At 43.6% G+C, this 15,866-nt stretch overlaps 1 protein-coding gene across 3 annotated transcripts in view; it reads right to left on the bottom strand.

Moving 5' to 3' along the window:
- EGFLAM (EGF like, fibronectin type III and laminin G domains) overlaps positions 1-14,818 on the bottom strand; it is a 199,900-nt gene extending 185,082 nt beyond the window's left edge. For 2 of the 3 annotated variants that reach the window (XM_030813998.1, XM_030813999.1), the window contains exon 1: positions 14,531-14,818. In XM_030813998.1, the coding sequence (XP_030669858.1) occupies positions 14,531-14,627 (97 nt within the window). In that variant the 5' untranslated portion in view covers positions 14,628-14,818. The remainder of the gene's footprint in view (positions 1-14,530) is intronic. The other variant, XM_030814000.1, reaches the window with a different exon arrangement.
- Between the last annotated feature and the right edge of the window lie 1,048 nt (positions 14,819-15,866).

The following is a 15,866-nucleotide window of genomic DNA, read 5'->3' as shown; positions in this document are numbered from 1 at the left end:
CTGTATATTTTCAAATATCTTCAAGTTCACAGATTGTTTCTTCTGTTTAATCAACTTTGCTGTTGATATATTTTTCATTTTGTTCACTGTATTTTTCAGTTATAATATTTGATTTTTTAATATTTCTCTATTAAATTTATCATTCTGGTCACTTATTCTTTTCTTCATTTCATTTAACTGTTTCTATGCATTTTATTGAAGTTCATTGAACTTCCTTAAAACGGCTACTTTGAATTTTTTGTCAGGAAGTTCATAGTGCTCCATCTCTTGAGGGCTAGTCACTGGCACCTTATTTTGTGCATCTGATGATGTCATGTTTCCCTAATTGTTCTTGATCATTTTGGTCATGTGTCAATGTCTGCACATTGATGAAGCAGAAACTTATTCCAGTGTTCACAGTCTAGCTGTGTCTAGGAATGTCCTTCAATAGTAAGCCTATCTAGAGATTTTGGGCAGGTTGTCAGGGTGTGGTCCCCAAGACTGTGACTACTGCACACACTGCAGTGCATGGGAGCCCTCTAAGCCCAGGTCTGTCACAGCCAGCACAATGCCAAGCTGAAGTCCCATGGCTGCTAAAGCCGTCACAGCACTGGGCTAGAATCTCATGGTTGCTGAGGCTGCTGCAGTGCTGACGTGTAACCAAAGCCCATGGCCACTGAAGCTAGTACAGCACTGGGGCATGCCCAAAAGTCACACCTTCTGAGGCCTTCCTGTCACTAGGGATTATCTGGAGTCCAAGGCCTCTGTAGTTGGCCAGCAGTGATGCAGGCCAGAACTTGAGTCCATCTTGCAGGGGCTATGTGTTCCCATCTGGTGTTGGGACAGGTCTAGGGGCTATGTCTGTGGGTATCAGCCTGTCATCGGGCTGTGTAGGACTTCCCAGTGCTGGGTTTTACTGTGGTGAGCCCAGTATTAGAGTGCAAAGCAAAGTCCTAGGCTTATTTCTCTTTCTTTCCCTCAAGTGTATGGTATGTCTCTCCATGCTGTGCTGCCTATTGCTGGGGAAGAGGTGACATGGGTAATGTATAACTGTCCTTCCTACCTTCTTCAATGTGTCTTTTCTTATTGTTATGCTATAACTAGGTACGGTGATCTCTAATCTGGTTTCTCTAGCTCTTGTGAAGTATTTTCATGCACAGGTAGTTATTCAAATAGATGTTTATGCAGGGGAATGATTGCTGGAGAGTCCTATTCCACCATCTTATACCATCCTCCTCTTCTAAATCTTATTTTTTTAAATGTATTTCAAATTAAATTTCAGACATTGGTACATGTATCACTAATACTTCACCACTTCAAAACAATTTAGTTTATTTTTAACTGCTATTATAATGCAGGTTACTTTTAGGTTATACACGGACACAGACACACACACACACACACACACACACACACACCTCTCAAAAAGTCAACTGATGAATGTTTCAGTCAATTGGTTGCTTTCAGTAGGACTTACCAGGAGTGTTCATTTTTATCAGGCATGTTGGTTCTTGAAAAACAAAGAATGAAAAATCCTTTGCAAACACCCTAGCTTTTGGCTGCTTTGCTTTCAAGGGAATACAGAATTGATCTTCACAAGCAAGCCAGGGTCAGTACAATAAAATTGAAGAAGAATGTTGAAGAACTGGAGTACTGTTTTACTTATGACCTCACAGTTAGATCTCATTATGGCAGATTGGACTAGCTTTATCCCTTTTCCTGCAACTTGACCTTTTCAATCATACCTCTGATGCCGTTCCCACACAAACCTCTCTTGCCTTTGGTTTTAAAGAGAAATGGAGGAAGGAGGATTGTTAAACACTGGACTATTTTAACCCCTCCCCACCTACTACTTTTCAGTGTATGAGTAAATGGTATTGCCTTTGCTTCTTAGCCTCCAAAGACATGATAAAGCAAGTCCGAGGCAGCCCCATGCATTACTTCAAGCTCTACCTGTTCTCTAGATATTGAACTTGACATATTTCACAGCACAGACTCCATCAGAGTCTCCTTAAAACCCCACTATTCCAATAGCCTTTGGCAGCATGTAGGTGGGATTTAAATTATATATTGCTTCAAAGTGACTCCCTGGGGCTTTCACTTCTCTGAATCATACTGAAATGTGGGTTTTCAAATGTCTGCATATGTTGTGCAAAAATGTTGGCACATGGAAGTGACACTTTTTCTGTATGAAATGAATTCAGAAGCTGAGAGTAGGATCAAATTAATCACACAACGTGAAAATGTATTTGCCCCAAAGGAAGCCATTGTTTTCCATTCCATAACTGTCTGTGAAGGGCCAACCATGTGTAAGATAATCCATTAGGCAATGCAGGGGATACAAAAGTAGAGAAGTCATGGTGCTTTTCTTGACCAAGTTACAAATCTAACAAAAGACGTGAGTCAGGTAGACAGATAATATAAAGTAGAAAGGGAGAAGAGAGGAATGGCTTCTGGCTGGAAGAGTACACGAAGACTTCATAGAACTGGAGGTAACTGGGACATGCTTTGAAGTTTGTGTTTCCTTGGGTAGAGATAAGGGAAGGGTATTCCAAAGGGTCCGATCAACATGTGGACAACATTCAGCATTGGGAAAGTGAAGAGGAGGTCTATGGAATAGCAAATAATCTATCCTGGCTGGAATACAGGCATGTATTCAGTGAAAAGACAGGAAAGTGAGTTGGGGCTATATTGTGACAGATTTCAGAGGCCCAGCTTTAGAGTTTGGAAAGCAGTAGTGAGCCAGAAAAGAATATTAAATGCAACAGTGATAGGATTAGAACTTCATTTTGGGAAGATTATTCTGGTAGAGTACGGTTGAAGCAAAATGAAGACGGAGAACACATCATAGAAATGGCATCTTTTACGTTTATCCTCTTAATATCACAGTAAAAAAGTAGCTAAAGAAATTTTGATATTCTAACTGCAAATAATGTCTTTCAAGGTAGGGAGCCACGTAGCTGATGCCTGAAAAATCTATTACTACTATAGTGGCCTGATCCTTTCTTCTTGATTTTGTACAAAGTCCAAAACAAAGGTTGGGTGTTTTTATTAAACTCAAAGCTGACTCCAACTCTTTCATCAATATCAATAACTTTATGACTAATATAAACACCAAAAGTCTTCATTTGAGGAAATAAACTCTAATAATTCATAATATGAAATTAAGGAAATGAAATTATTTTCACTTCCACTTTCATGGATGCCTAAGCTCAATAACACATTTATGTCAATGTTGTCAATATTTGGGGTTACAATAAATATAGAAAAGTTAACATCTCTACCACTCTATAAACTCTATAGACCACAATGAATCTAATTAATATGCACTAACATTGGAGTGCCCATTATGTATCAAATGTTTGGGTACTTTTGTAGGTATATCTTCCGTCATCATAGTTTCTCATTTATTTATCACACAAAACCTTTGTAGTAGGTATTATGAATCTTAAATTTCAGATGAAATATATAAGGCATAAAGAAACTATTCAATCTGGAATCAGACAGCAATAAATTTTAAAGCTAGAATTCAAACCCAGGTCTGTCTGACTGGAGTCTTACTACAATTCCTTCAAGCTGAAGGGATGTGTATTATGGGTGTAGGTTGTGGCTAAGCTTGTCAATTACTTAAAAACAACTATCAAATGAATGCTTTTTTTTTTTTTTTTTCAAACTAATGGTTTATTTAACTACACCAATTGGGAATTCCCAGAACATCAAAGAGATGTTTGAGAAACTAACAGAAATCTTGAGACTGGAATGGTAAACCTTGAAATATGCCACATTGAAGGTCTAGCAAATATCATTTGCTACTAAAGAGGATGGCTAAATTGTGGAGGGATGGAAAGCTTCAGAGCCAGGCTGTGTCATCTGGGTGGTCCTTGAGATCCCAAAAGGGTTTTCCATAGAAGACATCTGAAAAGATTTTGGGGATATCCTCCAGCTGCTACAGCTGCTTCTCAGTTGCAAACAGACCTGTAGTCATCCAGCATTTTGTAAAATAAGCCACTTTCCCCACATACCAACCAGTGAGGAGCGTGACTGAAAGCTGTCCCAGGTCACTCTACAGAGTGTCTCATGACACGCGTGGAGTCTTTCTAAGTGAAGCCTGGATGAAGAGCGTGTCTTCTTGACGAGGTCCCTCCTGGCTGCAGAGCTAGACTCAAGCACATAGCAATGATCACGCTGCTATCCATTAGCTGCAGAAACACTGCTGGGTTGATGGGAAGCAACAAGGGCTAGAGGCTGGATGACCTATGTTCATGTCCTGGCTATTTCCTTTTTGTTAAGTCATCTGCCCTGACTTCCTGGTAGGGCAAGGATTGCAAAGATCAAATAAGATCATTTTTAGAAGTGCTTTGAAAAGTGCAGTGGTTCAGGCCGGGCGCAGTGGCTCACACCTGTAATCCCAGAACTTTGGGAGGCCGAGGCGGGCGGATCACGAGGTCAGGAGATCGAGACCACCCTGGCTAACACGGTGAAACCCCATCTCTACTAAAAATACAAAAAAATTAGCCAGGCATGGTGGCACGCGCCTGTAGTCCCAGCTACTCGGGAGGCTGAGGCAGGAGAATGGCGTGAATCTGCGAGGCAGAGCTTGCAGTGAGCCGAGATTGCGCCACTGCACTCCAGCCTGAGAGACAGAGCAAGACTCCGTCTCAAAAAAAAAAAAAAAAAAGAAAAGAAAAGTGCAGTGGTTCAACCAACTGTATCAATTTGTTTTTGTTGAGATCAGCCCGCACCATCTTCACCTTCATCAAAGAAGGCTGTGGTGTCTAAAAAAAAGATTTTTTTATAATTTAAGAAGCAACTCTTACTGAATATTCTACCATGACTAGTCAGTCCTTTTTGTTATGGGACACAAACAGAAGGAGTTTCTTGTAAACTAGGGGCGGGAGGGACTAGAGTTCTAGTTGATATGTCTTAGAAACTCACTCTAGTTAATCCACTGGGTAGTGAATTCTTGGTTGTTTTTGTTGTTGTTGTTGCTGTTGAGGGAGGGTCTCACTCCCATCGCCCAGGCTGGAGTGCAGTGGCAGGATCATGTTGCACTCATGATCCTCAACTTCCTGAGCTCAGGTGGTCCTCCCACCTCAGCCTCCTGAGTAGCTGGGACTGTAAGTGTGCACATCACCACAACTGGCTAATTTTTTGTATTTTAGTAGAGATGCGGTTTCGCCATGTTGCCCAGGCTGGTCTCAAACTCCTGGGCTCAAGTGATCCACCCACCACCTCAGCCTCCCAGTTACAGGTGTGAGACACTGAGCCTGGCCAACTTTTTTTGAAGGGATTAATTTTACCTTTTGTAAAATGTAAGAAATACATAGTAACATATAGCACATATGCACTTACCCATATACATATTTTTGAACCTTACTGCAAACTGGCCTAAATCAATTTGACTGTTTAGTTTTTAGATTCCTTTTTAAAATTGTGCTGGCCTCCAGCAAGTAAAAGTAGATGGTAACTATTTGCTTTTCAACCAGGTTGTACACTACAACAAAAGCAAATTCCAAGTCAAATTCTGCCACGTATAAAATATCCATGGGCAAGAAGCCACAAAAATTATCACACAACCTGCTGCTGTAAATTTGGTGATGTTTCCTCTTGTCATTTCAGGAACTCCAAAGCACTGCATCAGAGACAACCTACCACATCTGGTTATTTTTCTTCCTGTGCACACTACTGAACCACATTTCCCAGAAACCTTACAGTTGGGTTGGGGGCAACATGACCATATTCTGATTTGGCACAGAAAATCTCTTACAAGACTTCTTTTTCTTTACCTCCCACCCTGGAGGTCCATTTTAAAGATGGTGGTATTACAAGATGGTGGTATTAAGGACAGAATGACTTGAGTCTTCAAGTCACCCTTTGGAGGAAGACAGCTGAGGCGGGCTCCCTAGAAAGGAACATCCACTGTGGACTTAGACTAAGTCCAAAAAATAAATTTTGTGTCAAGCCACCAAGATTTGATTTGTTACAATAGGTAATGCTAATTACACTGATTAATACAAGCACCTGCTTATAACTGCTGAGAGAGGTACATCAATATTCTAATGGCAAAATCGGCAAACCATCTTGCCGGGTGGGGCCAGGCAAGTGAGTCTACTGTTGTGTGAGGGAAACACAGAAATGAATGGAGCTCTAGCTGTATTCAGCCACTCCAAAGTAGCTTGATTTCTGGAGTTGCTGGATTCTTACTCTTTGTCCACGTAAAAATAGAGGGACGTGAATAATCTTTCTAGTTAATCACATATTTCACCAATAAAAACATTGCATCTAACATCATTTATGCTAATTACTGAACCCTCTAGTGTGAATATCTGATAACATCATTCTAAGTATTTTTGCTGCCACTTTGAACATCATAGTAAAGTTCTTCAAATAATCACTAACCAGTCTGGATTCCTGCCTAAGACAGAGGTGAAGTTCCAAATATTTAACCACTGGCATGGCACAATCACCAAGAGATGAAAATAGATGTAAATTCTTATGCCAGAGCAGTGCCTTCTAGCCTGGATTGCTTCAAGTGTTAACTAAGCTCCCCTAGGGTAGAGATTAAAGTAATTCATACAGTCACTGTTTACATTGAAGTATTTTAAAAATAAATTACAGACAATATAACAGGTGCCTAATTCACAGCCATCACCCATTTTATTTATTTCTCTGCTGACTCTAAGAATTACAAGCAAAGGATCATGGGATCTATTCCTAACTGAAAGATTAGATCAATAAAATTAGCCATCTGTCCGTGGAAGGCTTTAAACTCAGGTTGCATTTAAGTATTATGTTTCCAAGTGCCCAGATGTTACAGAAAAGTGCCTGCTGATGCAACTCCTTTTGAACAATGTAAGCCACTAAATGGCTAATATAAACTTATTGCAGCAAGAAAAATAAATAGCATTAACATTGCATTAAATCTGATTCGGGATTTGGGGTGCCCTGTCAGCAAACACAAGTGTTAAAATTTAAATTGCTCAGGACTTGCAGAGTCAGACAAGAAAGAATTGTCAAGTGTCTTTAGAGAAGGGGGATACTGGAAATGAGATCAAAGCACTGGGATGTATATCCTTGCTCAGTCTGGTTGGTGAAAGTAATAATAATTATTATGACTATTGTTAGATCGTATCCTGTCCTTAGGTAGCACTTTAGCTCTTTTAAAGCACTAGTCTGCTTTGGATAAGTGGGGGCGTTTTCCAGCTGAGGAAACATCAATAGGAAATGGACTGAGTGAACCCGGTCTATTTTTCCATGTCCCTAGTAGTGATTCCTGATTTACTCCAGTCAACTTCTCAGTGAGCAAAACCTGGACCATTTCTTTGCTCTCTGGCTTTACGGAGACTTTCACTGATTCCCAGTAACATATCAGTTTGGATAATTCTGTTTTAGGAACAGCTGCTGCCCCACCACATCCTGCAAACCTTCCCCCAAGACAATTACCAGGCAAAAATCACCCTCATTTTCCAAACCAAAAATCAAGGCATGTGGTTGACCAGGGAGTCTTTTTAATTTGTTAATTCATTTGTCTGAAAAATGTTACAGTTCAATACAAATTACATCACATGTAACCATACCTTAATACATATAGAAAAGAATAAAAGCACATAAAATCATCAATGTCTGTGTTTATTACTTCTGATGCCTGGAAATATAGAAATTCTTTCAGGATTTTCTTCCTTGTCCAGATTAAACAATCCCAATTTCTTAAATATTGCCTTCACATGTCAGTCTTCTAATCCTTTTTAATGCCCTGCTACATGCATTGCTGTATTGGATCTTCCCTGGAACATTATATGGTAGGGTCTTTCTTTATCCTGTTTTCACAGACGAGTAAACTGAGGATTATGGAGCATATATAACTGACCCACTGTCACCATGTAGCTGTAAACTGTCAGTACTTGAACCCAAATGTGTGGAATATCAAAATATGTGCTCTCACCTAAGCCTTCCTGCTCCACCAGGAGAAACCAGCCTTGAAGGCTGAAAGAACAAGCTTGGGACTGGGGGTGAGGGAGGTAAGGGGGGAAAATGTTGGTTATATATAGAACAGCGTGGTTTTTTGTTAACGCCATTGCAAGGTTTCCCTCTTTGACCAGTCAACTTAGAGTCTAAGGACAGGGTTGTTCTGGTTGAATACAGATGCCCACAGCAACGTGTTGTCGGCAGCAGTCACAGCTGGGCGTGGAGGTACGAAGCAGAGACGATCAGCATAACACAGAGTACCTGGGTCGAGGTATCAGGGAGAGGGAGGCAGTAGGAGAGTCCAAACTCTCTTTTGGCATGTCTCAAAGTGTGCATCAAGTCATCTGAGGTTCTTGTTTAAAAAGGCAGGTGCCTGGATTGCACTCTAAAAATTCAGATCCACTTAGTGCAGGAATTACTGCTGAGGGCGGAGAACCGCGCAGAGCCAGCTCTGGAACGTGCGCCCTCTGCTGGCAGAAATTTTATTTGACTCACCTAAGCCACTACATGAGAACCCATGAGGGGTTCTGCAAGGAAGCAAAAGTACCCCCGCTCATTTCTGTCTGCCTGAATTGCGTGGGGCGCTAGGAGTTGGGTGCTGGGGATGCATGCGTGTGCCAGGTCCCTAGCACCTAGCTTCTAGTGCCCCATGGCTTTTGTGAGCTAAAGATTTCCCTGAGAAATGAGACAGCCTGAATCAGCACTGTGATATGGAGTACAGTGGACTGGAAAGGGGACAGGAAGGAACATACGGATGAGAGATCTCCCCCAATTGCCGTGCTTTGGGAAGAGGGCTTGGATGAGAGCTATAAGCGAGGAAGTAACCAGTCTCTTGTGAATTCCAGGTAGATCAAGGTGGCATTGGGGAAGTAGACCAGGATGACCCCAGATCCCTGGCCACTGCCCCTTAGCCATTCAGCCTCACACTAGCAGCAGCAGAATGCCTCTAGAGGTGCATGTATCTCTACCAGCAACCAACAAGATGTATTGCCCGCAAGCGAACTCTTCTAGCCTTTTGTTTTTGCTTCCTGACTTTCCTTACCTCTTTATTTTAGTTTGATTATACCACTAGAGAAATACTGACAAAGTGGAAAGAAAAAGATGAGAGAGCTGCATCGTGCTAAGGATGACTGTGGGACACCCAGATCCTCCAGGGAAAACCTTGAACTCTGAACGCTGACTTGACCTTCTCCCACTGACCCTGGGACCTCAGGCAAACTGGACAGGCAGGAGGAAAGGCAGGACCCATGTGCAGTTCTCCAGCCCCTCTAGTGGCAGAGAGTTAATAAATGTCAGGAGACTTGTCTAAATAAACCAAGAGCAACCCCAGGCTCTAGGCCTCAGAGCACCGGTCTTTAACCCCAGAAGCCCTTCCCAGATATGCCACGGCACTCAGCCCTAAGTCTGACTTCACTGACAGAACCTTGTAGAGAGACAAAAGATCTATACCCTATCTATTGCATAGAAATGAAGAGGTCTTAATGGCAGAGCCACTGTAGCTGGAGAGCTACAGCAAGACTTCCAAGCTGGAGATCCCTTTGCCTCTGACGTACCACCTCCCACCACCAAGCATAACAGTGCTTAGAAAATAAAGCCAAGATATCCATACAAAAGCAAATAAACCTTGACTTGTATCTCACACCTCATACGAAATTAACTCAAAATGAATTATAGACCTAAATGTAAAACCTAAAAAACTTCTGCAATAAAGCATAGGGAAACATCTTTGCAGCCATGGGTTAAGCTTTCAAAAAAACAGCATGAGCCATTAAAAAAATGATAAATTAGACCTTATCAAAATGTAAATCTTCTGCATTTTGAAAGACACTATTAAGAAAATAAAAAGACAAGCCACATACTAGAAGCTGAGATTTACAAAACACAGATCTCATATAAGACTTGCATCCAGAATATACAAAAAGCACTCAAAACTCAATCATAAGAAAATAAACATCCCAATTTTTTTCTTTGTTTTTTTTTTTGAGACAGAGTCTTCCTCTGTCACCCAGGGTGGAGTGCAGTGGTGCGATCTTGGCTCACGGTAACCTCCCTCTCTGAGGGTAAAGTGATTCTCTTGCCTCAGCCTCCCAAGTAGCTGAGACTACAGGCACGCACCACCAAGCCCAGCTAATTTTTGTATTTTTTGTAGAGCTGGGGTTTCGCCACGTTGGCCAGGCTGGTCTCAAACTCCTGGCTTCAAGTGATCTGCCCACCTTGGCCTTCCAAAGTGCTGGGATTACAGGCATGGGCCACCATGCCTGGCAAACATCCCAAGTTTTAAAAGTCAGCCAGATTTAAACAAAGATTTCACCAAAGAAAAGATGGCAAATAAATAAATTTTTTAAATGTTCAATATAATTAGTCATTAGAGAAATGCAAACTAAAACTGTGATGACATACTATTACATACTTATTATAATAGAATCGCTAAAACAAAACCAGAAAAAAAAAACCTACTAAGTGTTGCAGAGGATTAGGAGCAGCTAGAACATTCACACATTGTATGAATGTAAGATGGTACGGCCACTTTGGAAAACAGTTTGGTGATTTCTTATCCAGCTCAACATACACCTGCCATGTGATGCAGTGATCCCCCTTCTGTTTACCAAGAGAAATGGAAACCTATATCTTCCAAAGACTTCTATGTGCACGTGTCTAGGAACTTTATTCATAATAGCCTAAAACTGAAAACAACTTAAAAGTCCACTAACTAGCAAATGGTTAAACAAACTGGAATTCCATGGTCCATCCAACGCACCATCACTCAACAATAAGAAAGGAACAAACTTCCAATATGTGCAAAAACATGGATGGATCTTAAAAGCATTATGCTAAGTGACAGAAGGTGGACACAAAATATGACATTCTGGAAGAGGCAAAACTACAGGGATAGAAGTTAGATCAGTGGTTACCAGGGGCTGGGAGGGAGTCATTTTTCTGCAAAGGGACACAAGGGAATATTTAAGGATGATGGAAATGTTCTATATATTTCTATTCCAGTGGTGATTACATTACTGGGTATGTTTGTTAGGGCTCATCAAACTTGATGAAATTTATTGTATATAAATCATACCTCAATAAATCTGACTTTAAAATGATAATAAGGACAAGAGTTAGCAATATGCCTGAGGGAATGAAGTGACTTGTTGCATGTTGGTTCCTGAAGTTGTCTGGATTTCCCCCTCCCTTCTTCCTGCCCCACCACAGAAGCAGGGCAGTCCTCCCGCACTTTCTGGTGAGACTCAGGTGATGGGACAAGCACTAGGCTAGAGGCCACTCGGGAGGGTGGGAGGTCCAGGTGCTGGTTCCAGTTCAGCTTCTGACGTTAACTGGGGCAAGTCACTGAGTCACCCTCAACCTCATTGCAAAATGAGGACTTTTCACTTCTTTCCAGGCCTATGATTCTAATTTGTAGTCTGAAGAGGAATGAAGGCTATCCAACATGTTGTGTTTCCACACCATGAAGGTCTGGGGAAAGGACAGGGCCCTAAACCCTCCCATTCTTCAGAGGCCCCTTTTTCTACCCTCAGGTACTCTAGTGGGCCCTCTGACCCTCACCAGCCTTAATCCTCAGGAGTTCAACAAGAGAAGCAAGTGGTTCATCATCACCCCATAAGGCCACACCCTGTGATTCTTATAAATGAGGGCAGTAGACAGTAGCTTCCAAAATTCTTTCAGTATCATATGCACTCTGTTGTCTTAAGAGGCATGGGCAGATCCCATTTACAAATGTTTAAGAGCAACGCAGGATCCCCACACAAAACAGCAGCCTCCACCTAGCCTCCAGTATCTGACCCACGGGAGCTCCACTCTTCAGCCTCCAGGAAGACACCCTACAAGACATGCTACACACCTCTGCAAACACGGTGTTCTGAACTCAGTTTCTGGTCCTGAATATCAGAGCTTAAATTTCCATTCCACCGCTTACTAGTTGTGTGACCTCGGATGAGATATGTAACCTCTCTAAGCCACAATTTCTCCTTCAGTAAAACAGAGATAATAATAGTCCCCATCTCCCAGGGCTATTGGGTTGATTAAATAAATCACTGTGGGTCCAGTTCTTAGAACAGTGTAGCAAGCACTTAGTGTTAGTTATTATGATTTAATTTAACTTAATTTGAAAACTGTCATTTCTTGTAAGTCTTGGCACATGCAGAGGTTTCTTTATTAATGTTCAGTGTCAAAAGATGAGCTATCTTGGGGTGAAGAGAAAGGTTGCTTGCGTTGAACCCAAACTAGACTCAGACTTGAAGCTGCTACTCAGTTTTTTCTCACCAGAGGTAGGTGGGGATGGGGAATTTCCAGGTTGATTTTGAATCCAAGGCTTCTCCAACAATGCTGTACTTATCAAAAGTAGATTTAGGTGTATGAGGAGACAGGGAGGGTCATCCAAATAAAACAGAACCGCTCCAGTATGCCTGCACAGTGGCTACGATACCTTCAAAGTACTGTATATGAACCAATTTCTGTTGAGGAAACAAGGTACAAAGAAGCTCCCATATGGATACTTGCAGGATTTGCTAGTGTCTGGGGAAGATTATAAATTAGCTGGTTGCTGCTCACATCAGAGCCAAGCAGGGCACATTCAGTTTTTTAATCTGGACCAATTTTCCGGATCAAAAACTAGTCTTTCCAAGGGATGTAAATGAGCCCAGGAGGGAAATTTCCCCTGAAGTTTATGAAGTAGCTGTCATTTTAATCTGAGAAGCTTTCCAACCTGAAAACCAGTGTCTGGATAAAATTATAAAGTAATAAAAATAAAACTCTTCTAGGTTGAACCTAGTCTAAACACTTCTATCTCAAATTTGATGTAATTAATATGCCAAGGTATTTCAGAGGTGGTGTTTCCACTATCAAAACCCTATCTATGCTTCAAATAAAACCAAAGAGGCCAGCATGGCATATTCCTGGCATGAATATCAGAATGAGACCCTGAATGAACCAGGTAGAAAATCTTTTTAGGAGAAGAACTCCAAAAAATAAGAAAGAAAATATGATGACCCACATGAGCAGTTTTATACAACAGGTTTTTATAAAATACTTTTTAAAAATTCCCCTTAAACGGATTAAAATATATCCTTAAAAAAGCATTGTATACACTGTTCATGCTTTAAAACTATAGATATAACTATGCTTTGTTTAAAAATTGTGACAATTAATAGATGATTTCATGTGAATAAATCTGCAAAATGCAATTGATCGTGATGTGGTTATCTTAAGGAGGAAAAGTTAGAAAGAGGCCCTTCACTGAAATCCTTGAAGCTGTGTGTGTGTGTGCATGCAGGAAGAGAAACAATTTAATGTGATATTGCCTTGGACTGAAGTTATTATCTCCAAAATGAATTGAAGAGCTCATAAATGGAATGGCTCATAATTTAAATATGGTGTAGATTATGATAATGACCTTAGATTTCCAGGCAGGTAACAAGTGCTGGTAATAAGAGATACAGTGCAAAGACTGAGGACGCTTCCAGAGCCGAAATGCAACAAGTCATGTTTGCAGATAGAGAGTTCCAATGCGAAAATATTTAAGGATTCACATGGGATCCCGCTAAGACGATTTTCTTTGCCCTCTGATAAATTTTCCTAGCTTTGCCTCTTTCTTACAGAAACGTTTGTGAAGACAAACCGCACTTTCTGTGAGGTTTTGCAGACTGCATTCAAATAAAAGTAATATTGTTTTCCATTGTTCATAAGATATAATTAATCCCATAAGACAACCTCCCTTACAAAGTAAGCTAAGACAAAACAGATTTTTCAGAATTCTAAATATGGTCCCAGTAAAAAATAATAAAAGTCGTTATTTGGGAAACAACGTTTAGAACTTCATTGTTCAGAATGTTCTACTTTGAATAATCTCACAACATAGGCCAAATCAAAGTAGACCAAAATAAACGAAGACTTTTTACCTATATGCAGCTAGAGAAAACACACATTATTATGGTTTCAAGTTCTCCCCCAATTCCCAATCCCTTATAACAGGCTACAACGCACATATCTTTGTTTAAACGGCAGAGCAAAGACAGGAGTTCAAAACACGATAAAATTAACCCACTGGGTGCTTCCTTCCGAACAAACGGCCCCAGAGTGGAAGAGGATGCTAAGAGCAGAGTCCACATCCCTGCACAGTGCGTGGGTGGGACCGGAGATGGGCAGAGGGGGCTCTAGGCAACCCTTCAGACACTTAACAGGAAATGGCTGGGCTCTGGACAATATGAATTGAGTAAGATATTTGGAGACGCAGGAGGGGCTGGTTTGACTCCTCTGCATGGTTGCCATCCTCTGTAATTGAGACAGCACGGTCGCTGTCCCAACTCTCAGCTCTCTGCGGTCAAACACGGGGACCACCACCTCTACTGTGTCTGGAAAATTGATCATTCTTTTAACAAATAAATATCCCTAGCGCCGCCCGGGCTCGGGGGAGGGCGAGGTTCGCGTCTTTTCTCAGCTCCTGACAGAGCTGAAGCGAGTTAAGCCGACGTTGGTCGGGGAGAGGGAGGCGGTGCGCTGCCCGCTCTGTGTCCTCGCCCCGGAGCCCAGCAGGGGCGCTCGGGGCGTGGTGGCTCCGGGCGGAGGAGCGCATTACCTGGTTTTCGGATGGCCGCTCGGAGCGACATCGCGCGGGGTCCGAGGCTGGAAGCCAGAAGCAGGAGCCGGAGCAAGACGCCTCGGATTAAATCCATTTTGCCGCCGGCGCCTGCAAAGTTTCCCCAAGTCCCGGGCGCACACGGAAAGGGCGTCTCCGGGGGCGCGTGGGGGACGCGGCGCCGGCGGATCCCCGGGCCGGGGCGAGGAGGTAGGGGGCTGCGAGGGCTGGGCCCGGAACCACGGGGCAGTTCCAAGAGGCCGGACTGCAGCCGGGAGGTCGGCGTGCAGGAGTGAAGCCGGCTGCAAGCGGCAGGGCTTTTCGCGGGGGCGGGGGCGACGAAGGAGGCCGACTGGGAGGGAAGGGCTGGCCGCGGGAGGGAGGGAGGGAGGCTCGACCTGCCCGGGGATGAAATTACAATCGAGTGGAAGTGAGAGGGGCAGGCCCTGAAACCTTCACTCCTCGCCCACCTCGGAAGCAGACAGCCCGCCCCTCACCCTCTCTAGCGACCCCCAGAGCAGCCCTTCCCCGCTGGTGACCTAGATTGGGGGCCTGGGAGGGACCGACTTCAAGCACTGGAGACGCAGGGCAGGAGTTAAGCGACTGCGGGTCCAGGACCCTCCGCGGTCCTCACCCTGAAATCTTGGGGCGCCCCCCACCTGGGCCCTCCTCCTGCCGCGCCCCTCTAGGTCGCTTCCACCCAGTCTGGCGACTTTTTCTAACACCTCAAAGGTTGCTGTAGTTGGTCCAGCGCGCTTGGGGGGATGAGAGGGGTAGACCGGGGTCTGTGATTTGCAAGTGGGGTGGGGGTGAGAGGAAGAGGGGCGGGGCCGTCCGGGTCTGAGGCGCTAAGAAGATAAATGGGATTTAAGGCTCACAGATGGAGAGCTGAGGCCGGGCCGCTCAGACGGAGACGCCGGGTGGAGATTAGGGCCTGGAACGGGGGAGTGGGGGCCCTTCCCGGCAGAGGAAGGCAACTTGAGACCCTCCTGGGGAGGAGATGAAACTCCAAGTTAAGCCTGGCGTCTTAGGGAGGGACGCGAGCTCGAGCCCCCAGGCGGACCGAGAAGAGCTCCTGGGCGGTGCCGAGTTGGGGCTGGCGCAGGGGGCCGGGGCGGGGTCCTGGCTTCTGATCTCGGGATCGGGCTTCCTGGGTTGTCTCCCTGAATGGAGAAAGGCTCTTTCTCCTCCGCTGAATTTGCTGCCCCAGGACTCAGTAAAATGTGCCTTTTGCCAGATTTCGCGGTAGTGCCTGGAGAGGGGAGACCCTGCCTGGGACACACGTCCCGTGGCATACTGGCGTTCTGACCTCCAAACTAGCGAGAAGAGAAAGCAG

This window comes from Nomascus leucogenys, chromosome 6, assembly GCF_006542625.1.
Source record: "Nomascus leucogenys isolate Asia chromosome 6, Asia_NLE_v1, whole genome shotgun sequence".
NCBI lineage: Eukaryota > Metazoa > Chordata > Mammalia > Primates > Hylobatidae > Nomascus > Nomascus leucogenys.
The sequence above is the reverse complement of the archived record's forward strand: the minus strand, read 5'-3'. Positions and strand labels throughout refer to the sequence as shown.